Source organism: Syngnathus typhle, linkage group LG3 (assembly GCF_033458585.1).
Source record: "Syngnathus typhle isolate RoL2023-S1 ecotype Sweden linkage group LG3, RoL_Styp_1.0, whole genome shotgun sequence".
NCBI lineage: Eukaryota > Metazoa > Chordata > Actinopteri > Syngnathiformes > Syngnathidae > Syngnathus > Syngnathus typhle.
The window spans coordinates 11,313,878-11,341,744 of record NC_083740.1 but is presented as its reverse complement, the minus strand read 5'-3'; the positions used below and the strand labels follow the sequence as shown (position 1 = coordinate 11,341,744).

At 39.5% G+C, this 27,867-nt stretch overlaps 1 protein-coding gene across 20 annotated transcripts in view; it reads right to left on the bottom strand.

Annotated features, from left to right (window-relative positions):
• LOC133151618 (endonuclease V-like) overlaps positions 1 to 27,867 on the bottom strand; it is a 67,360-nt gene that overhangs the window by 15,488 nt on the left and 24,005 nt on the right. For 17 of the 20 annotated variants that reach the window (XR_009713946.1, XR_009713950.1, XR_009713949.1 and 14 more), the window contains exon 8: positions 21,812 to 21,881. The exons of 2 other annotated variants lie outside the window; for them this stretch is intronic. Coding sequence is in view for 5 of the 18 variants with exons in the window: in XM_061274796.1 (XP_061130780.1) it covers positions 21,813 to 21,881 (69 nt within the window). In the remaining 13 variants the exon portion in view is untranslated. Of the gene's footprint in view, positions 1 to 11,719; positions 11,767 to 21,811; positions 21,882 to 27,867 lie in introns of those variants that run through there. One more of the 20 variants, XM_061274797.1, reaches the window with a different exon arrangement.

Below are 27,867 nucleotides of genomic sequence, written 5' to 3'. Positions count from 1 at the left end.
CCAGGTGCAAAGTGGCGATGCATGGTGACATGCATAGGTGACAGTGAAAACAAATCTTTTCCACTCTTGTAAACATTTTGGAATGCCAGAAATACAAAGTATTCGGACATAACCAATGCAAATTTGGAGCTTATGAATGAGTTAAGGGCTGAATCGAAGCCGGCCACAAGAAGGAGTCATGCTGTATCGCCATTGTTGAGCAAGCTCCTTAGAAAATGTAGTGCCATACGCTACATTTGTTTCCACATTAAATGAAGCTTCATTACACCAAACCTACCAACCATATTAATGCAGCAAGCTAAGTTATAATAAAATGACATAAGAAGCTAAACTGTATTTCAAAGTTTTGAGTTGGGTGGAGCCTCTTCAAGAAAACTATATTTTCACGTTTTGTAACAGGACTATTGGCGTATAAATGAACACTTAATACTTCTTACTACTACTGTGATACAGATGTCTTGGATGGGATACAGCAGGGGTGTCAAACTCATTGTTTTTGCTTCTTTCAGAGGGCCATCATGACTGTCAACCCAAATAAATGTATGAGCACCTCATATTCTATACCGTCAATGCTACAAAGCAAACTGACAAATAACTCGTTTTCAAATCACACGAGTAAAAACTAGTCAAAAAAAGATATTAAAAGTGAAGACAATTTGCAATTCTAGTAATGACACACAAATTTGATACACAATTTGTCTTCGCGGGCCACATAAAATGACGTGGCGGGTCTTATCAGGCCCCGGGCCTTGAGTTTGATACTTGTGGGATACAGGAATAGCAGTGTGTATTGTCATTATAATTGAACAGTGTATCCAGAAAATCGTGTTTTATAGCTGTAAATATGGTCTGCTCTATTAAATGTAGCAATTTTAATTACCACATATCAAATTTATTATTTAAACCGATTACATCAAATTGGTTTTGTAGAGAATAGGCCATGCACAAATATTTCTGGTTTAGCATATAACACAGTTTGACTTTTCAGCTTCATCTTCCTTGTCATTATTCCTACCACTTCAAGCTTGTATTCCTTTCACAGACAGATTTGAGTTGCGGTGAATAGCTTGCCTAAGTGATTGTTTTGACAGGAGCTTCTGTTTGGGGTTGCGCAGTAAACAGTGGAACATGTAGCTGTACTATGAATGCTACCACAATTACAAAAGCAGCACTGAAAATCTATTTGACGTTGAAAACAGCGATTGTTACAACCACACTGGTGAAATGTGTAGTTTATTTAGGAATGTCACAACTCACAGCTAAAGTGGGGAGGACAAGTACAAACATATTATTTTTTACTTGGTGACATTGTTGGTCATCAACTGTGTGATTTCATCAAAATATTGGAAACAAAAGTAATTTCAGAGTAAGAAAATATGATAAATTAATTGGTGCTGTTCTCCTTGTAGAACATTTTTTGTTAGAATGACAAATACAAGGTACAAAGTTTCATGATGCAACTCAGGAAGGTTCCAAAGCACAGATTAAGACATGAGGGATGACTCCAAGAGGTTGATCCGTAATTATTTATGTTCACCTGTCTGACCTGCAAGTGTGCACTAGACTAGCTTTCATGTACCTGGTGCACTACCGTTTTTTTCCGTGTATAGTGCGCAAAATTTTACTAATTTATTGTCCTAAAATCTGGGGTGCGCATTATACATGGGTACAAAAAAAAAAAAAAAAAAAAATTTTTTAAATTTTTTTTTTTTTTTTTTTTTTTTTTTTTTTTAAGTCCCAATGATCGTCACACACGCAGGGAGGCAATGGGTCCCATTTTTATAGTCTTTGGTATGGTCTTAACTAGGCTGGATGTAATTTTTTTTGTTGGCGTTGATTTCTCCGACTGCCCATAAACGCACCACCGCGCTTCGTGCGCGCACGGGACAGCAAACGAGCAGGTGATCAAGCAAGCGTCTGATACGAGAGCATTGCGGTCGCATGGAGCGTGTTTGAAGTGAACAGCAGAGAAGAAAGGCAAAGTGTTGTGAAATAAAATGCACAGAACGGATGCGCAAGACACGTCAGCTATATAAAGAGCGAGAGTTGTTTTCTTCCTATTAGTTTCAATTCACAGTTTAATTAGCAGTTTCAATCAGCAAATAACAAAATGCGTATTACAGGTAATATTTTATTTCACAACACTTTGCCTTGTTCCTTTGGTCTCTGCTGTTCATCCTAAAACACAAAGGCGCTCTTTAAGCAATGCGACAGTGAGCGCCCGGCGCGCTGCACCAAATTAAGCTCCCTGCGCAGTGCGCACTGAGGTCCACTTAAATTTTAGAAAGTACATCAGGACTTTAAAAATATCTTCTAAATTTCAGCGACGGCTCTGTCACACTAATCGACCAGCCCGGTGCAGTTGGGCGGTCGGCGGCACGCTACGGTTGAGCGTTCTCTCGCACGCTTTCTCTCTCGCTCTCTCTCGCTCTCGCACACACGCAAACCGGATAACATACGGAGGCCGCCATTACAGATGCGCAGAACGGATGAGCAAGACACGTCAGCTATATAAAGAGCGAGAGTTCAGTTCTCTACCTAAATCCGTATTACAGGTAATATTTTATTTCACAACACTTTGCCTTGTTCCTTTCTTCTCTGCTGTTCACTTCAAACAGGCTCCATGCGCACGGAGCGCGGTGGTGCGTTTATGGGCAGTCGGAGAAATCAACGCCAACAAAAAAAATTACATCCAGCCTAGTTAAGACCATACCAAAGACTATAAAAATGGGACCCATTGCCTCCCTGCGTGTGTGACGATCATTGGGACTTAAAAAAAAAAAAAAAAAAAAAAAAAAAATAATTTTTTTTTTAAAAAAAATTCATAAAAATTGGGTGCGTATTATACATGGGTACAAGCTTTTTTCCAGCATCAGCATGCCATTTTTAGGGGTGCGTACTATACATGGGGGCGCACTATACACGGAAAAAAACGGTATGTCAAAGTGAATATTTGAGCCGGTGGGAGAATGAGTATGTTTGTGTGTGATTGTCTGTGTGCAAGTGTGTGTCTGTGTGCAGGTTTGTGTAGGTGTGTATAAGAGGCAGAGAGACAGGCAGAGAGAGAGAGAGGCAGAGAGAGAAAGAGAGACAGACAGACAGACAGACAGACAGAGAGAGAGAGACAGACAGACAGGGGTGCACAAGATGGGGTAATGATGGGAAACTGAAGCATCAAATTTGCTTCATGAAGCAGTTGTATTTTTTGACTCCTCTAAATGACACAATTAGTTTGAATAAAGGGAGATGAGAAATGGTGAACTGTACTTTAAGACCAATGTTGAGCAGGGTGTGCTATATTGGGGTGTCACAACATGCAACAACTGGTTCATGAAGTAAAACTGAAGCTTCATTTTTGCATCAATAGGTACAGGTTCTTACATTCTATCTATTGTGATTTAAGATGAGGAAATTTAGCTTGACATACTTTTAACATTGAAAAGTTAGGTCAGCCAGTCAGTGCACTTCACTGAATTCAGCAAGCATTAGAGGATTAAAAGGGCTTGTTTTTCTTCTTCTTTTGGCAATTATAGTCCACAATTATAGTTATGTTTCAGACTACAATTTTTTTCTTGCTTCAATAAGATACCTTCTAGAATGTAAACCTTTAAATCAAATGCTATGAGAGTCCATGTTGTGTTAACAGTCTAACGTGGAATATGACGTTTGGAGCGAATCTTCCCCTTCACCCATTCGTTCATGTTAGAATTGTTTTTTTTCCGCAAATTGCCTCGCAACTGCCAATCAGCTTTGGGAATGTACTACGTCACACACAGTGTCCTGTATAGGTGGTTTTTGAGTCAAGATTCTAGAAAAATGGAAGAAAAACATCATCACGGCCTGTAGTCATCCGCAGGTCTACAACAGAACTGGCTATACGTTCCTAACGTCAGCACAAGCACAGACACAGACAACATTGTAAAATAAAAACAATGTAGGAAAATGGCACTCTGGTTTGGGAGCGCCAAGAGGTACAAAACACAGCCAGCTTCCAAAACCCACCAGGACTGAGCCAAAAAGGAACAGGTGTGGGGAACAGGGAGCGAGAAAGTTGGGCTATCTTCTAAGTGGATTGACACGTTTACAGTTGACCAACTGTCAACCAAGTTTGCATTTAGCAGACAAAGGAAAACAAACAACGGCCACCAGATCCATTTGGTATATCTTTGCTTGAAATCAAGGTTGCATAGTGAAAAAGACAGTGACAATCAAATGTGTAGAAAAGTATTGGCCCGCTTGTTCGGTGCACATCATAGCGTTCTGTTCACACTTGACAAAACAAACGGAGCAAAACAATCACAACAGCAACTCGACATCTGTTTCGACTTAACTAAAACATGAATGCTCCCAAAGACGGAGGATGTTCTATTTATTTCAATGTGAGGGTTACATAAGGTAACTATGGTGCTTTAGCTGCAGCAAATGTCTTTGCGAAATGCTGCTAAACACTTTGTGATATTAACAAGCCCGGAAAGGTGACAAATGCATCACCTGCTTGCACAATCCGCTGTAATAGCAATGACTCTGTGTACTCGTACAAAATTCCAATGCTGAGAAGAACAAAGTGAGTGGAGATTTCTAAGCTCCATCTCTTCACCTTCTTAATAAACAATAACAGTGAGATGAAACTTAATCAAGGCTTCTTTCCTTTTATTAACATTGGTGATTTTTTTTCCCATCTCAATTGGATTTGTGAGGATAGACACAGTATAAAAAACCAACATAAAAATTGGTCACAATTGCAGCTTGTATTGACATTTGTACACATACATTGCATATTAAAAAAAGAAAATCGACATGCATATGTGATGACACAAGTAAGACCAAATGCATTTAATGATACCTGCATAAAGCAGTCTTCACACACACAAAACAAGTCAGCATATTTTCAAACAGTAAACAAGGCTGTGAGATGTGACGTCGTGCTGGTAAGGCTTCGGGCATCATGATTGCACATAACACATGCCTACACACACTCACGGAGCCATAAATATGAGCAATATTTTCCCATTTCCACTACAGGCAAGAGAACTGTAGCTGTTTGGAGGGGCCGAGACCATCACCGGCAATAATTTGCCTTACATGTCACACTGTCGGGGGAAATTAATCATGGCGGATGAGGTCAATATGGTGAGTGTGCGCCAAAGAGGGCCCAAGTGAGCCATACCGGCTGTAAATGCTGGCTGTCGTAGCTAGCTGGCGAGCTCAAATTTGTGGTATGAGCGCTGAATGGTGGTAGTCAACTCAACTTTGTAACAAACAAAGATACAAATCGGAAGCTACCTGGATAAAAAATTAGCCAAAGATCAATAGTGGGACAGCTTTTACTCTATGTGAGTTCAAAGACGAGGAGGATTTGGCTGTATTCCTGCCATGTAGAGTATAACCTTATACACTATATCTATTATGAGCTACTATGTATGATTCTCAAATTACAACCCTAATAATAGAATTATTACAATGGCGGAAACAACACAATATGAAGAAACAAATTAATATTTGTACAAAATATTTTTCCTGAGACACTCAACTGTATATTAATGCAAATTGTGCAGGGTTGCTATTCATACAATGTGGCACCTTCCTGCCAGGACCTGTGCCTGTTTCTATTCTGAAATTATCCAACATAATATTTTATTTATCTTTATCAAGGCTCCAAACTGGGTTAGGCGGGGGGAAGGGGCACGGCGCAGGGAATACGGTGTAAAACCAAAGTTACATTTTTATTTCCAACATCGCTAGACGATATTGTTAGAGGCTCATTACCTCATTGTTATTCATCCTTCACACAACCACGAATGGGAAATGTAATTCAGTCCAAGGAGGCGTGCGAGAGAGCAAGGTTTCATGATGGTATGCGCTGGAATTCATGAGGAATGTGGTACTCCTTCAGGCAAAGCACTAACTCTCTTGTCCATGTCAACAAAAAGCTTAATGCTAACAAATACGCAAAATGCCATAAACAAGCTAAGAAAAATAATATATGCAGTGGTGTTGTAATGCTTTAAGCAACAACTATGTTCACATGTAGACTGAAAATATAACATTACTCACAGGCATATATTCTTTATCCTCCAGGAAAAATGAAGAACAATAATGCAGCTTACTGAGTCACTTACAGTAACTGTTAAACCCTTGTTTGTTTTATGGCTGCATGACTATATTATTCCTTGGCCAAGTCGCACACAAGAAGGAGCTGTAAAGAATGAATCATCATGCACAAACCTGAATCCTTTGCACTGAATTTAATCATGTTATTATTGCATCTATGTTTTCATAAAAGACAATATTATTGAGCGCTATTATCCTGATGAAAATACAGTACATAACAAAAAAAATGTTAATTTATTTATTTGGGGGAGGGGCTAATAGATTAATGACATTTCCATTCATTTCAATGGGGAAAGATGAATTGAAATGCAATTAGTTTGAGTTACAAGTGTGATTATGAGGCAGATTCAATTTGACTCAAGGCATCACTGTACAGTGTATGATGGGTTGTAAAGAAATATATGATACAAATGACACAAGGGGTTATTTGGTGAGTTAAACAATTTCAAATTAGTAACTGTGTTTTTATTTCAACCTACTACACAAATCTGAAGCACAGCAGAGATCTTAAAGTTCTCTATTAACCGTAAAATAGTCAGCTGCATACGTATGCTTGCTGCGTTTGAATGAGAAATTACTGGTTCAAAGTTTCACACTGCTCACATCACATAACATCCAGTAAAAATGAGAAATTATTGCACAAGAAAGTATGGAAAGTAAGGGAAAAACAATAAATCATTCCCACAAACTATTATTGAATGCAGATTTCTGCTATCTTGTGGTCTCTCACTGTCCACTCAGTTAGCTTCCGATTCCACTATGGCCACTGACGACTGATGAATTCCAAAAGGTGAAATCAGTGAGCAGTGAAAAGCCTCTGTCTGGCTGGCTCGCCTTCATTTCCCCACCAGACCAGCTGCTCACCAACTATCACCAACCATTTTAAAGCGATGCCCCCAATACAACACACTGCATAGTGACGGGGTCAGTGAGCTATCGGATGATTGATGGCTGAGTGAGAAGTGGAGCGGAAGCAAGACTGATGGAAAAAGACTCTGTGAAACTAAACGGTAGACGTTTCAGGTAGCTGAGACTTGACATTCACCACTTATTAATGTCAGTGTAATCTATGCAGCTCCAAAATTTCCAGCTCAGAGAAAATGTGAATTTATGTTACATTTGAGAACCAGTTATATGGAAACAATTTATGGATTGGCAAAAACAAAATTTCCGCTTCAACCACTCCTTTACCGCAACCCTCCGAAAAATGTTACATCATACTTTATTGTTAAATAGCAAATCACAATGTAACAAAAAAACTGCGATAAATACTGGCAATGCATGTCTGGATTGAGTGAAAACATATTTGTGCATCATTATAGTTTGAAGTTTCACATCAACATCATTGATTCACTGCTCATCTTCTCAACAAATCACATACGTTTCTCGCCGGGAATAAAATAGCACAGTCCTCTGATGCAAATGAGTACGAGTGGGTGTGATGCATTAGGCCTGATGTAGTATCTGTGGGAAAATCGCAAGCAATATAAGCCACCACCACTCATGTTGATCTACTCCGTTCCAACACGCCCATTACAGTTTATGAATGGCACAGGAGCCGAGGCATTACTGCAGTGAATAGCCTGCAGGTTGTGGCTTCTTTATAGTGAGCCAATATATGTGTATCGTGTACGTTTGTGCGAGAGGGGAGCTGATCATTAGCCAAAGTAGGAACTGTTGCATTTTGCAAAGATACTAGCAATCGTGATGGCAGAAAAAAACCCGGCGCAAGAATACAGTGATGCAAAGGGGATCTCAGGGGAGTAGCGTGGAATGCAAGCAAATAAGCATGCATGCGAGGATAACAACACTTGGGCTACTGATGGGATGTCAGCTCACAGTTGAGAGGTTGATTCTACAGATTAGCAAGGGATCATCTCAGAGCTTGACACTGTGAGATGCATTCAGTATTTCCGTGGAGGATAAAATGAGCATACAGCATATGTGGGTGTTTTATACTAGAAGAGATTGTAGCTATGAAAATAACTTGTACTGTAGCTCAACAGAATCACCACAAGTTCAGTTTTGGAAAAGATGCATGCTTGTAATAATAAGCCTTTATCTATTTGTGGTTATATTTAATCTGGGTCTGGACATGGGCATGAGCCTAAGTAGCGATGACCTTGTCTGTCATGATCCATTTGTCCCCCATTTTCTGAACAAAATGGCGATACTTAAAACTCCTCCGAACTGAAGCAGGGCTATACTCCCAAGTTGTAAGAAGTAATGAACAAGCTTTCCATCTGACAACCTTGGCTTCAAATTCTTTGCTGTGAGTTGCTCTAAAGATGATCCACAAATAACAGAAAGACATAAGATCCTTTAGGCCATAGAGATAGTGAGCAGAAATGGTCACAATTAGAAGTCTTGACAGAGCCCAAAGAGCTGAGATACTTCTCTGTACAGGGACCCATAGTAGTGAGATCTGAATCCCATCCCCATGAAGCACGCTTTCACAGACTACTGGTAAGGATTTAGTTGGTGGCTCTTTCAAAAAGCATAGTACGTGGCTTTGTTGGGAAAATTCACAATTACCCGAGTGAGAGTGGAGTGTTGTACAACCACACTGAAAATCACATTGTGCCTCCTGGATCTAAGGATCGACTAACTCATCTGCAACACTTTTTTCTCTAGGGAGCCTGAGGACTTTGATGCCTTATGAAGAGAAAACACAGAGTCCCAAAATGTAGTACCATCAGAATAATATGCTCAAGAGGACCTTTATCTAATGTACCTGGAGCATTATTGACATACATCAACACGAGCCATTTCTGACACAAATTGTCCTAAACGGGACGTGAGCAAACAAATATTGTCTCACTTATTATTATTCTCAGACATGTTGGTAAATAAGCCTGCACTCTGCTTGATATTTTGATCACTTGTCTATGAGTACCGTTTTTTTCCGTGTATAGTGCGCAAAATTTAACTAATTTATTGTCCTAAAATCTGGGGTGCGCATTATACATGGGTACAAAAAAAAAATAATAACAAGAGAGAGAGCGCGCGAGAGAACGCTCAACCGTAGCGCGGCGCCGACCGCCCAACTGCACCGGGCTGGTCGATTATTGTGACAGAGCCGTCGCTGAAATTTAGAAGATATTTTTAAAGTCCTGATGTACTTTCTAAAATTTAAGTGGACCTCAGTGCGCACTGCGCAGGGAGCTTAATTTGGTGCGGTCGCGCAACCGCAGCGCGCCGGGCGCTCACTGTCGCATTGCTTAAAGAGCGCCTTTGTGTTTTAGGATGAACAGCAGAGACCAAAGGAACAAGGCAAAGTGTTGTGAAATAAAATATTACCTGTAATACGCATTTTGTTATTTGCTGATTGAAACTGCTAATTAAACTGTGAATTGAAACTAATAGGAAGAAAACAACTCTCGCTCTTTATATAGCTGACGTGTCTTGCGCATCCGTTCTGTGCATTTTATTTCACAACACTTTGCCTTTCTTCTCTGCTGTTCACTTCAAACACGCTCCATGCGACCGCAATGCTCTCGTATCAGACGCTTGCTCGATCACCTGCTCGTTTGCTGTCCCGTGCGCGCACGAAGCGCGGTGGTGCGTTTACGGGCAGTCGGAGAAATCAACGCCAACAAAAAAAATTACATCCAGCCTAGTTAAGACCATACCAAAGACTATAAAAATGGGACCCATTGCCTCCCTGCGTGTGTGACGATCATAGGGACTTAAAAAAAAAAAAAAAAAAAAAAAAAAATTTTTTTTTTAAAAAAATTCATAAAAATTGGGTGCGTATTATACATGGGTACAAGCTTTTTTCCAGCATCAGCATTGCCTCCCTGCGTGTGTGACGATCATTGGGACTTAAAAAAAAAAAAAAAAATTAAATTTTTTTTTTTTAAAAACTCATAAAAATTGGGTGCGTATTATACATGGGTACAAGCTTTTTTCCAGCATCAGCATGCCATTTTTAGGGGTGCGTACTATACATGGGGGCGCACTATACACGGAAAAAAACGGTAATCTCTTTATAGTCACAGATGATGAGTGTCCTTGAACAAGGCACCTAAATCAGCCTACTGCTCCAGTGAATCACCAAAAGTGCTCTCATGCTCGCTCATTAAAATGGGTTGGGTGGAGAGGTTACATTTCTGGTATGTCTTTATATGACACATGGCCTTGAAAATGACTTGTGATACACACATAATAGAACAAGGACTTGGTCTACCCTCTCCCTTTATTTATTGGGGAGGAGAGTATCTGACCATTATGTTTCTTATCAGTTGCATAATTTCATGAAGCTATCAAAGTAATGTGTCCTGAAATCTTGAGCATGGCTTTCCGGCATGTTCCACTGTCTCTGTGTATCTGGTACACAATCGACACAATGAGTCAAACAAATATAGTTATAAACACTTCAAATTAAATTAATGTAGCCAAACTGTAAATTGATTAGATTTTTGTACACTTCAAACAAAATAACAAAATAATATGGCTTTCATTCAAGTGTTGATTTGATTTGTTCTGCCGTAAAGGAATTGTATAAAAGACCGATGACTACGAAATACGTACCTGAAATCATTTCTGTCAATTGGCCAGAACAAGTGGCGGATTGGGTATTATGAGAAAAAAAAGTAAGAGACAACTTAGTGCTGAAACAAAGTTAAACACCCACTCATTGCACTTGATAGCAAGCCAACCTTTCATTCACTTTCTGGAGGTCAACACTAAGACTACTCTGACTGCTGGAGGCCTAGGTCATACTGCAGAAACCCCAGCACACAATTCAAGTGGGTAAACTAATAAGCGCTGCAAGAAGAACACTGACTATAGAAAATATGATATAAGCCTGGAGTTTCATTGCCAGATTGAACAGCAAATACAAAAAACACAATTTGGGGGGGAATACAGCATTTGGTGGTATGAGATAAAATAAGGTTGTTGTGAATGTAGTTCAAAACGTTGGTTCCGACCCCGGAGAAGCGGAAGAAGATGGATGGATGGATGGATGGATTGTTGGATGGATGGATGGATGGATGGATGGATGGATGGATGGATGGATGGATGGATGGATGGATGGATGGATGGATGGATGGTTCCATGTTGTGAATAAGACGTGTGCTTTCACTCGTATGGCGCTTTTATGCATTTCGTACTCAAAGTGCTTAAGACTGTTTCCTCATTCACCGACTGATGACGCAACATCTGGAGCAACTGGGGATTCAGTATCTGGCTCAAAGACACTTTGTCACAATGCCCCATGATGGGTTTGGAAACGACCACTCTACCCTCTACCCCTGAGCCATGCCACCCCATAAACCAGGGGTCACCTCAAGGGTGGGAATCCAGTCTGCTTTAGGTCCAGCCCGACTAGAACACACCAGAAAAAAGCAGAAATGTAGTCATGCCATATCCAACTCCACTTCTAAATACTTTTTAGATCAGAGGAATATGAAGGTCAATGATATAAGAACCAAGCAGGCATTGCTGCTACAAGTGAAGTAGCTTTGACTCAATTCTCTTAAGTGTCATCTCTTTGTGCTGTGCAATCATGGGACACTTCACTGGTCCCAATACAGTTGGAAACATCGTACATTATTTTATGCACGTTTTAAGATCAATTTGATTATTCATCTCACCAGTTATTGAGGATAACCGCCATCTTGCATTATAGACAGTATAATCCAAATGACTCTACAAAGTAAAGGAAGCTATGCATTATTTATCATGAAGGGCAGTGGCACATAAACAAGCTCAAGCTCAGCTGAGTTTGGTGCAGTGGAAGTGGGCGACGATGTATACATACAAGGGAGGGAGAACCATGCAAAATCAAGGTAAATTAACATTTCAACAAGTTTTGTGTGTCAAACCCAGTAAGCTTAGTTAATTGAGCGTCCAAACGGCGGGGTCAAATTCCACATTGGGTAGTTGGTTCTGGGATATGGTTAAGTAGTTAGTATGGAACATGTTTTTGTGGGCAATAAAAGGCCTTAGTGTTGACAGAGAGAGCTGCCACTACAGACTATCCACCTAAATCCAATGCCAACAGATGGACTCAAGTGTCCTTAACCTATTTGAATGCAGTTGTTTGTAAATTTACATAGAAGCCAATGTTATACAATATGGAAAAAACCCTTAATCTTACTAGACATCAGGTTTTTCTTTTTCCCTGAAATATTTCTAACTTTTAATGAATCACCAACAAAGGAATCTCAGAGGCATCAGCAGAGGAATCAGCAGAGGCAGGAATTTCATTAGGATCTAAAGCCTCCAGTCAGTGTCAGAGCCTTCCGTGAGCATGAATCCTCCTCCTGATGAAGCTCAGCATTCTTGCTGACTGAAGCATCTTATAGACGGAAGTGGTCTGTTGGAAGTGAGGGTGAAAGTTCTAAGACTTCACATAAAACCCACTCAATGAAAGCAAAACCTAACATCTCCTTTGCCTCGTTCAAGGCTGAAAGGCCCTTGTTACAATGGATTTGCTTAAATTTATTTTGGTTTTAGTGGCCTCAGGGAACAGAGGGCCCATAGATTTTCTGGTTTACAGCAAACATGTGAAAGGTCTCAGCGCATGGTTGCATAAAGGCTTCAGCTTGTCACTTGAGCAAATATTTGGCTGTCATTCTTTGTATGACAAGTAGCTCATGTGCACCCAAACAGGATGAGCTTCACTTCACATTTTCACATCTGACAGGCTTGGTTATCCCAAATACCGTAGAAAACAAAAATACAATACAAAAAGTCAGTCTAATTGGACAAAAGAGCACAAATAAAGGAAACAAAAAGTAGAAATGCATATGCATGACTTTTTCACGACTTAAAATCTTTAATTTGAATCAGCGAATTGAAATTTCAGAAACTTCTCACACCTTTGCTAAAAGAAATGGCGTTTGTCAGAGTAGTGGAGATACGTATATTTTTTACCCGTATCAAGCTCTAAATGATGTCACTTTTTTTTAGTGTATTGCTATAACAGAATAAAACAGATACACGCAACTCTGACCAATGTGATACACACACACGCACACACACACACACACACACACACACACACACACACACACACACACACACACACGCAAATCCAAAAAACAGATAAAATAACCAATATTTCTCTGTGGGGTATGATCTATCGAAGTAAATTTCCCCATGAGGCCAGAAACAATGACATCAAACTTTTGTTCATTAGCATTTGCAAAATTACAAATAATTCTGCATCATGAGCACGGTTTACATGCAGACTTTGTTTTTTTGCGATTGAAGGCCTCTAGTCTTTTGCTTGTAATCTGGTGTATACCGCCATGTTTAATTGGAACAGACAATTTACGGTCATTTGGTATGCGCAGATCTATAGACAATACATGATTTATCAGAATGGAAGTGAGTCGCCAGTGAGCACAGCAGTTGTGTTTCACACTTGAATAGCTTGATAAAATCAAGTTACAAGTATTTACAAGATCTACCGTCACACACCTGTTCCATTTGGAAGCCGCCATATTTTTAAGTGTGTAAACAATCAGCCTGGCTATTACAGATGAAGCGTCTACATGACTTCTGAACTGGCAAAAGGAATACTGTATACCATCCCTAAAAATCCAAATTCAATTCTATTCGGACTTGGCCTGTTTGTTCCAGTTGACATTTGTATTCAGTTTGAGGATTTGGTTTCTTTTTTTTTTTTTTTTTTTTTAATTCTAATTGAGAACAAGACTAAATAGATGAGTTGCAAAATCATTGACTAGTTAGGTACCGTCTTTTCCGCACTATAAGGCGCAGCTAAATACCTCAAATTTTCTCAAAAGCCGACAGTGCGCCTTATAATCAGGTACGCCTTATATATGGACCAATATTGAGCCACTACAGCAAGCGTGTCCAAAGTCCGGCCCGCAGGCCAAATGTATATATCTTACATATGGACAAAGTTTTAAAATGGGTCATTCATTGAAGGTGCGCCTTATAATCCGGTGCGCCTTACATATGGACAAAGTTTTAAAATGGGCCATTTATTGAAGGTGCGCCTTATAATCCGGTGCGCCTTATAGTGCGGAAAATACGGTACTAACTTTATGCCAAGTGTTCTGTCAAACAGCTAAGTTGTACTATTGCTTGATACTTATAAAATGGAAGCAAGCCACACTGCATGAAGTGAAAGGCATGGCTCATCAATACACTGCATGGTAGCACTTTGGGGTAGAGCTTGCACTGATTGCTAAGCACTTAACACAACGACGCTTAAGACAACAACGTTATCAGTGTGCATCCATCTTGGTTATTATATCTTCTTTTTTTGTCAGGGTGCCAGGCAGATGAAATTGAGCATCTGAGGTGTTCATGTATATCAAAACCAACCGCTCCACTTCTCCATGTACGTGGATGTTAGATTTGTTTTTGTGCAGTCATATTTCAGATTCTTTGTGCTGTTATGTCACCTACTGTAATCTACTCAGGGCCTTCAATATTATTTTTGAACCACTATGTTAGCAACGGGATTATTTGTTTTATTAATCATAATTCAAATTTGCCTCCGAGTCCTCTGATCGGTTAGTCGAGGCAAGCCAAGTTTCACGAGCAAAACCCATCTGTAGTATTCTGCACATAATAATACATGTAATATTCAGAATTTCAGGTGAGTATGATGTACAGACGGGGGACAGGTACTGGGAATTAAACATTAATGAGCTTTCCACACACAAAAAAGTGCTGATTGATTTTTGGGCAATTGATTTCTTTTATATTATCTCAAACAAATTTGGCATTAAATAAATTGATTGATTTTGAGCTGCTGCGGATGATGTACATGGTAGTGTTGCGGGTAATCATATTGTGTTTGTCTATAGCGTAATTGATGGTTTCTATAATGGCAATTTTATAGTGGGGGGATTACAAGAGAGTTTAAGTCAGGTAAATCCCTACTGAAGTCAGGGAGACACATGATGCGACAATTTTTCAAAATATTTGACAACGCTTGTATCCACTGCAGCTTGTCTTTAGTTGCATAATGGGTACATATTTCATCATTGTTCCTGTCTCAAGGCAAGACGTAAGGCCACCATTTTTCAACCATGAGGGACATTTCGCCCTACGGCAGGGGTCACCAAACTACGGCCCGCGGGCCGGATACGGCCCACGGGACCGTTTAATCCGGCCCGCCAACCCTGAACAAATTGTATTATTAAACTTTTTTTTTTTTGGTCATTTTGCCTGCAATGACTGCGTTTCCCCAGTAGATGGGGAAGCGCTCGCCTGCGCATTTACTACCGGAAGCCGTGTCAGAAAGCTCGGTGCACGCTCACAAGTGCGTGTACGGACATGGCGCACTCGCGCTCTATTTGTATCAGTCCCGAATTTAGAGCATGGGCTGTGACGACAGCATTCTTGTAATTCGCGCGCTGAGCTTTCAGATGCAGTTTCAGCCACATGAACGTCAAAATCTACCAGTCACATATCGAGGTAAACGGACCAACACCTCGGATCTCGCCTAAGAATTACCACAACAAATTTTACTCCAGACTATGACGCACTATCAAACTTTAACAAAAAAGACAGCGGTGTCTACAAGCCTACTGGAACCTACAAAAGGATTATAAGGAAGGAACACAAGAACTTTAAGAGACTGCTCATATGTGTCAGAGAGGTTCTGCTCTGACAACTGAGCTGAACTTTTATCTGTTAAGATTGTGCATGGCACAACAGAAAGTTAATGTTCCATGGTTTTTTTTCTATGAAGAACCCAGAGAGAGTTATTTAGTTATTATTTATTTCCTGATTTTTCTGTGAAGAACTCGGAGAGGGTTATTTAGTTATTATTTATTTCATTAATAGTGTTATTAGTTTCCTGACTTTTTTTGTGTAAAGAACCTGGAAAGGGTTATTAAATAACCGTTATTTGGTTATGTGTGGCTTTCTGGAAAACAATAACTTTTTTAAGCTCGCCTACGATCGTCACACTTTTTCTGTTACAAACTGACACCGGCCCCCCATCAGAGAAGGGAAAGGTTATGTGGCCCTCACAGGAAAAAGTTTGGGGACCCCTGCCCTACGGTTTTAGAAAAAGATTTCTTTTACGAGGACCAAAACCGTAGTACAGATTTAACTGGCCTTAGTTATCACTGTGTAAAGGCATCCAACGAAATTAAATATGAGCTGTATGACGAATTCTGCAAATAATAGTATAATAACAATAACGCATCAGGTTTATATGGCAATCTGTAGAAATTGGGATCATTTCCTAGTGAGGTGGTTCAGAAAATGGATGGATGCATATATTTTTAAATCCATATTGTCTACGCAGCTCTTCCATAGGATCAGATTCTAATGTGCAGGTATGCCTAATGAGATGATTGGTGAGTGTATTGTAGCCACAGTTTGACATGATCCACCAACAGAGGATCAGGTCACAGGAGAGGCTGGGAGCATGATGAAAAAAAACTGGCGAGTGACGATTCAATTGATTTATTGCTCTTCTGAGACTATCGATTGCTTTGAGTCACAGATTTCCTGCCGCAGGATACTCTGAACGCAGTGGTATGCTGCCGAGATCTATGGGGTGACTCAATCTTTCCAACAGTGGGCTGCACAAAGATGTCATTTACAGTTATCAAGCAGTAAACGTGGCAGAACTGTTAACAGTGTCTAAGCGGAAATGACAGGGATGGCGATTTGACATTTAAGATGACAGTGTTTTGCTTTTCTTTGTTTTTTTCAATACGGATTGCAAGCACCTTCATTGAGCCCACTAAACCTGAGGATCAACTTCTTTACTATGGCATAATTTCTGCTTGTTTATTGCACTGAAATGTATTAGGGTACCATTTTGTTGTATGCATTTCTATTCGAGCTCCCTGTCACCCATCCCATTCCTGGGGTTTGAAGATTGTTCTTGTCCTGGCTGAGGGGTTCACATGGCTATGGTGAATATTTGTCCGACAACAATGCAGCGTTGATGAAAAATGAGGCAGGTGGTGGCAATTTATCAATCCCTGCGTGGCGCATGGCGGCGCTCTGGCAGAGGGAGCTGAGACAAAATGCAAAATCCTGAGTTTTTGTGCACGATGAAAATTGATGCCATTTCTCCGCTGCTGTATCAGAACAACAGAAGCAGACAGAGAGCGAGAAGAGAAGAGAAGAGAAGAGAAGAGAAGAGAAGAGAAGAGAAGAGAAGAGAAGAGAAGAGAAGAGAAGAGAAGAGAAGAGAAGAGAAGAGAAGAGAAGAGAAGAGAAGAGAAGAGAAGAGAAGAGAAGAGAAGAGAAGAGAAGAGAAGAGAAGAGAAGAGAAGAGAAGAGAAGAGAAGAGAAGAGAAGAGAACAAAAGCCAAGATGGAAAAGGACTTCAACGGTTGGCACAATATCAATAAAAAGAAAAATTAATACAATTAAATGTATAATAAAGCACAAATTAATTTTCAACTGTGACTCAATTTGATGCCTTCAGCTTTGAAAGAGACATCCGGGAAATACAATGGAGGATCAATAATCAAGAAGCACGAAAAAAAGACATCAAAATGTCTATTTATGATTCTTTAATTAAGAAAAAAATCATCCTTGGCTTAACATTATCCTTTGCTGGTTCAACATGACTCCATCTGCTCGACAAAGACCACAATGTGCCAGTGAACATTTCATGGCCAAATAAGGGAAGAGTTGCACAAAGCAAGAAAGAGCTGATCAATTTACATAAAGCACAAAAATATTGTGATAAAGATGTACCAGTAAACTAGGAAAACACAATGGTAAACCAAATACGATTAAATTAGAAAAAAAGACTCAAACTAATCAACTATTAACCCCAATCATACTACTCTTGTACAGAAAGATAAAGAAAATGAATCTAAAATATGCATATAAAAACACATATGCCGTTATGTATTTCGACATGTATTACACTCACCACTAGCAACTGAGTAATAGTTTAGCAGCAAAACTGTAATCTTCAGATGAGTGCAGCGAATGTGAGGTGGGACATGCATTTTACAAAATTGATTTGTTTTCGAAGTCATCATAATCCATCATCATCCATCATAGTCTGAAAATTTGTGGGACACCATGTTACCAACAGAATTGTGTTCCTTGATTGCAGTAAATGTCTCAGGAGGAACAATTACATGGGGATTTGAGGTTGGACTGACACTATGTCATTCATAGGATTGACAATTTCTAAATTTTGCTCTCAAGTAACACAACTTGGCTATGAGGGAAGGCAGAGAAAATAAAGCAAAATACAAGAAACCATATTCCTTCAGATCAGAGTCAAACCTCTTCCAAATGTGAAATTGGCTAGGTGCCAATGCAATGCAAAAAAACAGCAACCAAAAGTCTTAGCTCCAGTTAAAATCGCTGAGCATTAAATAAGAGTAAAAAACAGTGGCGCACTCTGCACCTGCTATAAACTAAGTAGCCAAAGATGCTAATTTAACAAATTATTTCTCAGTGTGGGGGCGTGAAACTGACCAACGCAGGTCGTGTGTTTGTGCAAACAGAAATAAACAAGTTGAACAATCATCACGTCTTCTGTCACTCATTTCAACACAACACAATCTGGGTCAGAAATCGGACCGACCCAAAAGGTTGGGTCAATTTTACCCCACTTCTAAGATGACCTTGGCGTCACATCTTCTCAAATGATGTATGATTGGTTCAAAATAAGGAAGTGAGAGATAATTGTAGTATTGTAGTACAATGCAGACAAAGAACGTGGGCATCATTTTGCTAAAATTATTTAGTATAGACAGTTTGCTAAAAAAATAGGTGGCCGTAGTTTTTGAGAGCCATAATTTCAACCATGCAAACTTTTTTCACCATACCCCCTAAAATAATGAGTCGATAATCATGTGAAACTTGAACCAGAATTGAAATTGTTAAGATTCAAATAATCTGTCAATAAAATCAAAATTCCCAGTACAAATTAGTTCATGAGGTGCACAACATCCTCAGTGACAGTTCTTTAGCTACACAAAGTCCATTTGTCACTGGTGGGAAATTCATTCAATCAATCCCACTCACCAACTGATGCAGCAAGTAACATTATGGATTACAGTGGATAATACTGACAGTGAACAGCACCTCTGGCATGTGCCCTTGTACCACCATAACTTTTTAATGAAAGCAGCGACTCCCAACAGAGCCCATCGGTCCAACCTTGAGCTGATTGCCTTAACAACATCTTCCTTGACATTTTGGAAATGCTTTTGGAAAGGGCACTGAAATTTGTATAACAGCATGGAGTTGATTGGAACAATTTCTACATTTGGAGACACACACATCCATGATACTTGAGCTGATACAAATGCAACTTTTAAACTCACCTAACTCAACTCACAATTCAACTTTATATGCTTAAAAACAGTCACAATGTGCGCTACATGAAATTGGACTCAACAGAAAAATAATATAACTAATAACGATGAATAGAAATAAAAATAAAGTAACAAATAAACAGAAGGTTTGAATTCCCTGGTGACCATGAAGGCGCTGGGATTCTGAAATTATAATATCACAATCACATTGTTTATTTGCGGTCAATAACGCTTTAATATACGTATTGGCAGTATTCGTGTTTTCAAAGTCCATGTAAACTATATGTAATGTGTAGAATCCAGAATATGCCATTAAATGTGTTTTTAAAATCCCAAATAAAACCCAAATCTCGGCTTGTAAACGCGATTCAGTTATCTCCTAACAATGGATGCTCTTGCTCTATTCGCAAGGAATTTTGGACTTGCTGCATGGTAACGGATGTTTCTTTCACTTTTAATTTTGTACAATACACAAGACAATATTTCTGTAGCGAAGCCATGCCAAAGCAATGACCTTGTTTCACAGCTGAGCTGTGTGATTTATGAGCAAGAAAAGTATTAATCACAAATGTTTTGACTGATGTTGAAATAATGATCGATAAACAATCATGATTATTGATTTCAAACCTTTATTCAACGTCAAAAACTTTAAATATAATATATTAAGTTTAGGCGGCTCGGTGGGGCACTGGGTAGCACGTCCGCCTCACAGTTAGGAGGGTGCGGGTTCGATTCCACCTCCGGCCCTCCCTGTGTGGAGTTCGCATGTTCTCCCCGGGCCCGCGTGGGTTTTCTCCGGGCTCTCCGGTTTCCTCCCACATCCCAAAAACATGCTTGGTAGGCTGATTGAGCACTCCAAATTGTCCCTAGGTGTGAGTGCGAGTGCGAATGGTTGTTTGTCTCTGTGTGCCCTGCGATTGGCTGGCAACCGGTTCAGGGTGTCCCCCGCCTACTGCCCGATGACGGCTGGGATCGGCTCCAGCACACCCGCGACCCCTGTGGGGACTAAGCGGTACAGAAAATGGATGGATATAACTAACTTATAAATAGAAATAAAACTTATAAATATAACTTAAAAGAACAACTATAAAATAAATACAAAAATCATGTTTTATGATGATTGCAATAAAATATCTAAAAAATAATTCCTTCTGTGCATGCTTTGGCCTCTTAGGGGCAGTGTGCCGCATGATAGAGATACAATAAAGAAGATAAAGAGCAGAAGAAGAAAGTGAGTATTCAGAGAGTAAAACTGTGTTAAGGCTGAGAGGAACGTGCAACAGTCTAGCTAACTCAGCACAAAGCCTCTTTGGATTGTTGGATTGAGTGATCAAAGAAAAGAGCACACTCAGAGGATTCACTGCGTCAGGGAGATCCTGAGAAGATGACCGCAGATGTCCCATTGAGTTTGCCAGAGGGCTGCACTGAGGTGCACCGGACGATACTGTGCATGTTTGATATTTCTTAAGCTACAGCACAGTGTATAGTACTTTTCAATCCATAAAAAACATGCTGGGGTGTCAGTTGAAGGTCGAGTAGTTCTAGCTTTTCAATATTTTGCTGTTCTATTTGTTCTTATTGTTATGTCACATACCACACTTATCATTCAATCTCAATTTCTCAAGGTGATTCTTTGCAAAGCATCAATCTTCCATCACTCTGCCTTCCACAAAGACCTAAGGTGGACACAATCCCTTTTTTGTCCACCCACTTTCTTTTTGTGGAAGGTAATAAATACTAGCTGAAGGAACACTGCCTGGGTGAGCATTGGGCACTTACACATTCACAGAAAGCCATCATGATTTGAAAGTGCATGAACAAGTCTCGGCTGACATTTTCCGTGTAATCGATTCTTTCCAAATTGTGCCGACACACAATAGCCAAGATGTTTGGTCATCTGTCATGAAAAAAGCTCAGTTTGGCAGCAAGCTACAGACAGTTGGTGAAAAGGATTCTTTTGCTGCTGCAGTGAATAATAGCATACTTTGGTGACCACACGCTTCCACAATAAGTTTAAAAACATGATTCCCTCAGTGGGATCATGACCTTGGAAATGGAAGCAAGTCTGTGTTGGTGATATATGACTTTAATTTCACTGGTTTCAAACTACTCTGACCGCAATCTAATAAGAAATGTAAACACTTCTGGCAAATGTAGAAGCAAAAGCTGAGTTTTTCAGAGTGTTTATTCTCCTCTAGGTTACATGGGTTAAAATGAAATGGCAACTTTGATGAGAATGATTATGTTTGCCAACAACGCTGACAGGATACATTTATTTTCAGTTTGCTCAATGAGTCATATGCTGTGGCTTTATGATATATAGAGACAAATTAGCTCTCCCTAATTGGATGTCAAAACATGAGCGTGCACGTCAGACTTAAAGAAAGAAAAAAAAAACATGTGGTATGTACATATGTACGATGTAAATACTATGTGATGTCACCCACCTCAATCTGTGCTTCCTGTCTCTGCCGTAGGGAAGTGAGCACGGAGGTACTCTCTGGAGCGATAGTCGGCCTGGGAAAGAAAAAAGATGAGGTAGTGAGAATGTTACAAGGGAAAGACATGGAAAGAAAGAGATCACACATACAATCAAGTGCAATCAAACGTGTGCAGGAAAGCCCTGACACGGTGAACACACACACACTGGACCATTGAAATGTCAATGAAGTGACCTTGATGCTGACATGACACAGAACAAACAAAGCAGCTGGTCTTTGCTGCCAAACCTGACAAACACAAATCATTGTGCGCAGACGTGTCTTCAGTCCATCGCTGCTATCTAAACATTGTTCGGTCCTACTTGAGGACCAAGCCAAACTGTGGCCTGCTTGGGATTGACGAAACGATAAAATTGTTTCAAGGCTGTCGAGTTCGCCCATACCAACCCTCATCCAAATGTGCCTTCATGGATGTTGCTTTATGCACTGCGGCTCAAATTGAAAAAGACCTTCACCAAAGTCTTTCCACAAAGATTTACTAAGTAAGTAGTGGACTTTCAGATTTATGAGTGTTATTCCTCTTGAGAGGTAGCTACTGTATTGCACTCCACTTCAAGGCACTTGCTTTTACAAGGTACTTACATTTATTTGCAACAGTCCCAGACAGAAAAATGGACAGACAGAAATGTCAGATTCCCCCCATTTTACATGTGCTTTTTGTTAAACTGCAAAATAGTAAATAAAGTTCAGTTGTTTTTTTAACGACAAAGTCAATGATTCCATGGCAGTTTAATGTTTTAAAAAAGCCAAAACATGATGTTATAGTGGGGGTGTCCGATAATGACATCAAATATCGGTTTAATTTCATAACAAAAAACAGTATCAAGTCTACATCCAAACTCCAGGCAGTCCATTGCAGACTCATCATCTTCTGCTCTTTTAGCCAGAAGCATTTGGATCTAGCATGTAGAGCCCCTATGATCAAAACAACCATGCGTGTGAAGGAGCTAACAAAGTAAGGAGTAGAAGATTGATGTAAGCAGTAGAAGTGTGAGCATTTTTCATTGAAATCAGAGGTTGCATAGTTATTTGTTTGAATCGATGACTTTCATACTAAAAAAGAAAAGCATGCATCATTCCTGCCAATATTGTATCGGCTCAATATCGGGTCTTGGGCTTGTCTGCAATAAGGGTATCATATCAGGATGCAAGTTTGGCTGGGACACCCCTAGTTCGACAACAGCGCAACACCTCGCAACTTCTCTTAACAAAATACAGACCAATCCGAACTATTGGCCTCTTTCAAATTTCAAACACTGTATTAATCTTGAATTATAATTTTTTTGGAAGTAGACAGAGTCAAAGAGTTGACAATGGCGCTGAATCGCAAGATCCAGAATTTTAGCTTTGCTACAAGAACAAGACGGAAAAACAAGCTCACCAGAGAAAAGAAGCATCATGATGAACAGAGCACAGACAGCAGATGTAATCCAGTGCTCGACTGTGCTGCTTCTCTGGAGCAGCTCAACACTTTCTACACCAGGTTCAACGGAAGTGACACTAAAGTGGACCGCAATTGAATGGTAATTAAATGAAAATGAAAAAAAAGGAAAAAAGAGATGTGCTGTGTGGGCTGACAGACCCAAGACACACCACATACTCTCTCTGAGCTGTTTCGGCTGGAGGGACAGGTGATGGAACAGGTCGATGTGTTCAGGTACCCGGTTAACGACATCGACCGTCTCCTGTCTTTCACAAAGAATAAGGTCGGCCTTTTGGGAAAGGCCCACCAGCGCCTGTTTCTTTCGTGGCTGTTGAAGAATTTTAACATTTTAACTGTCTTGTACTGATCACGCATTATGTTTGTTTTGACATTCAGCATCAAATCCTGGTGCAACATAACAGAAAGCAAGAATAACATCACTGTCACAAGCAGTAAAAATCACCAACTCCTTTCTCTGACTTGCTCTTTTGCACAGTGAATAGGAAAGCAATCTGTTTCACACAAGCAGTTGTCACACACCCCTTCATCACGCTTTTCAGTTCCTTGCCTCAGGCAACCATTACCATGTACACCTGGCCCAATAGAAAAGTTTACAACTATAAACAAACTATGCTTTTATTCCTTCTGCAGTTTTCCTCTTAAAAATATGAAATAATCACAAGTGGGTTTGTTTTTTTCAGCATCTGCTGTGTAAATTTGTGTACTCCAAGTCTGACACCAAAGGAAATTTACTGACACTACCTGAAAGAAAAGAACGTTTTTGGAATGGAATGGGTGGAATTGTTAATTAATGTAAGATGTATTCAAAGAGATTACTGAGAAAAGAAAATTATTCGGATCATTTTGGGCAAGCCAGGAAGCACATAGCAAAAGTCTTATTTTGTTTGACTTAGGCAACTTGTCTCGTGTGTGACTTTCGAATGCTTAACACTATATTTAAAATTCGGGTCAGCACACCCCCAAAAATACTTTGCATCAATTGTCACTGTCAGTGAAATGTCCCAGATGCAAGGAATTTCAGCATTGAGGGTTTTTTTTTTCTTCAATGATGCCTTTTTGAAACTGGTTCCAAGTAAGCCCTTAAATCACATGGAAGCTACAAAATTGCATTACTGAACAGACAACATGCCCTGATCATTTTAGTGCCAAACATTTCAAAAATGTTCACAAGAGTAATAGATCACTTCTCCAAGTCACCTCTAATTTACCTGTATGTCCTTCTTGTCACCGTTTACACCTGCCTGATAAACATAGCATTTAATGATGCCAAATCACATGATAAATTCATCTATTTGCATATACTACTCCTTGCAGTAATTTTTCCACAATGGTAGATGCAATTTCAGTTCTGCAGTTAGTACCGTATTTTCCGGACTATAAGGTGCACCTTCAATGAATGGCCCATTTTAAAACGTTGTCCTTATATAAGGCGCACCAGACTATAAGGCGCACCATTAATGCATAATGTCAGATTTTTAATCCAAATCAAATCGTTCTCCATTTTATCTTTTTTATTTCAACTTCAGACGCAACAAATTACTTTATAATCACAAAATAATGATCCATAGTCTTTTTGATTCATGATTCATAGCCTTCACCGGGCCACTTATGATTGATTTCATGACACAATGCTTCGGGCCAGTTTAAATTTAGGACTTTGGTCCGTATATAAGGCGCACCGGACTATAAGGCGCACTGTCGACTTTTGAGAAAATTTGAGGTTTTAAGGTGCGCCTTATAGTCCGGAAAATACGGTACAACGAAAATGACTACATACCGTATTTTACGGACTATAAGTCGCTTTGGAGAAAATACGGTACTTTAGTTTCCACATCTATTTGCATGAACAATCAAGTTTATGCCCATTTCTTTTGCATGAGCAAACATTCAGTAAATCGGGCATTAAGTTGAAAGCAAAGAAATGTCCTAAGGGTCTTGGTAAAATAAAAAAATTAGGTCAAGTGCAACCCCAGATTTATCGATTAAGTGTGTCTGCATCTATTTTCCTATGTAGCGTATATTAAAATAGCTTCTTTTTTTAATCAACCTATCATCTGTCCTAAGTGAGAATAAGCAAAGTAGAAGACAAATTAAAATCCAGCTATGTAATGAAGAGCTTCATTTCCCATGCACTCTTTTCATTTTTATTAAAAAAAAAAGACGTAATTCTTAAGTAGTTCAAAAAAATTAGTGACTTACACCACTAGATTTGGTTTGATATAGAGAGAAAATTGTTGGAGAAGCAAATCATCCCATCTGCATGGGCCTTGCAGTGTCATGGGGATCTGGAGACAAGAGCTGCGCTACGCAGTAGACTGATCACCAGTCAATCACAAAACTCCTACATAAAGACAGACAAGCCTTCTCACTCACAGTTTCGGAAGGGAAGAAGGGATCCACAGAGAGCCCACACAAGCACAAAAGTAGAAAAACTCTGCACAACCCGACCTGCAGGCAAAGCTGTGAGACGGCAGCGCTCAAAATAAATCTGCAGCCTACTGATCCTTGTTGAGAATCACGAGCATATCTAGTGAATTCAGTCACCATTAGCAGGTGAAGGCAAGTTTAACACAGCCACCAACGTGTAGGGATGCAGAAGCACTGACAAAGAACTACAGGAAACAATATGCTTACAATTAATGTCAAACTTGAAAAAGTTCAGCACCAAGTCTCACCTCGCTCCATTAATTTTGCGACTGTTTGATTATACGACAAATTTAAATTCTTCATACATGATCTCAATCATATTTTCAGTTCAAAATTCTCTCTCTGACACAACATCAGCTCTCATTCGTCTCTATCCCAAATATATAATTTTGACCCCACTCACCGCCAAAAGTTTCAAGTATAACTCAAACTTGCATTTACTGCTTCAAGACAAAGCTATGTTGGTATAAATCAATACTGTCATGCAATAGCCAACTTATATTGTATTGAATGGCCACACCAAGAGAGCACAGTCATTGCACTGAGTGTACTTGAAAAAGAGGACAAAGAAAGGACGTGCTTATGCAGAGTGAAGAAAAGGCCACAAGCAAACAGATGTGCACTGGTGGCTCTTTGCAGTAGCTCTGGGCGCTGTCAGACAACACACACACAGACGTGCAGAGGTGTCTGGACCAGTGGCCCCAGGCAAGTATTTATCATTTAGCCTGACAAAAGCCCTTAAAGCAGGCAGCTATGCTTGTCGACCCTCTTTGTTTGTCGGCTTTTCATATCCTTCGACTAAGCCAAATGTTGGCTAAAGTGTTTCAATAATAATTATTCAAATTGTGCTCACTGCCACCGACCGCATTCCATCCAAAGAGGGCTTAGGAGTCCAGTGGCTGCAGCACCAGAATGTCAGACAGACATATATTAACATTTAGACAGCCTCAGGGCCCAGAGGAGATGTCCGATTTAAATCAATCACATCCTTTTGGCAATGTCAGAAAAGTTCCACAAGTCAACTGGTAGAGCTGGCAGCAACGGCGCTGTGATGTCAGTTTCACGTTATTATTTTTATAACTTCTTTGTCATGACTCTGTAAATGTCTATTAATGTATTTATTTCACATGTGTGGAAAAGGAATAAATGATTTAGCCAGAATTAATTATAAGCAAAAATAGTCAAGTGCGTCGAAAAATATAAAGAGCAACACAATTGATTGTGGTTCAACAAATTTTATTTTAAGAATAAAATTCTGCAAGCCATCTAACTGGTTGTCACAGGCACACATTTGTTTTTGCTGAGGACTCTTTGAATCATGTCTATACCTATAAATTGGTGACAGTTTTGTTATTTGGCCATAATTTATGAGTACATGTTGAAGTCGAGGTTAGACATGATGCATCTTTAAAGGTCTGGGCCAAGGGGAGGAAACAAATGTTCCATGCGGGTCTTGAGCTGAAAATGTTTGGGAAGTGTTTGTGGTAAAATATGTTTATGCTGTGATTTAACTATGTTTGAGTTAAGGTTATTCATAAAAATAAATAAATGAATAAATAAAATTAAAAAAAAAATGTGTATACATAAAGAATAAGTGAAATAACAACTAGCCGGGTGATTAAAGCTCTGCCTTGCACCACTAATTAAACTAATTGATTTGGAAAAACAAAAGTCAAAATGAAATAAAAACTAACTATAAAAGAAAACCCAAAACCATTATAAATATTGGTGCTCCAATCCATTGGCCTCAGATGATGTCAGATGATTGTTGTGGAAAAGTACGTGATTGGCAAAGTTGATGAAAACTTTGCATTGCTGATAAGAATAACGGTTCCTTTTTTCTCCAGTACTCACTCTAGCTAAAGTGAGAAATATACGGCTAATCCACACAATCTGTATCGGAATCAGTATGCGGACGTTTCACTCATGGATGATCGATATCAGAATCAGAAGCATCAAACCTTAATTAAAAAAACTTCTAAGTATTATCCTGATTCCAATACTGTAACTTTAAGTGTTTAGTTTAGAAATGTTTAAAGTGTGGGAGATGGGTAAAACTATGAATATTTTAGTTTAAAAATAGCATATGGTCTCTCTGTACTGCAGATTTTTAACGACTGCAGATGGCTTT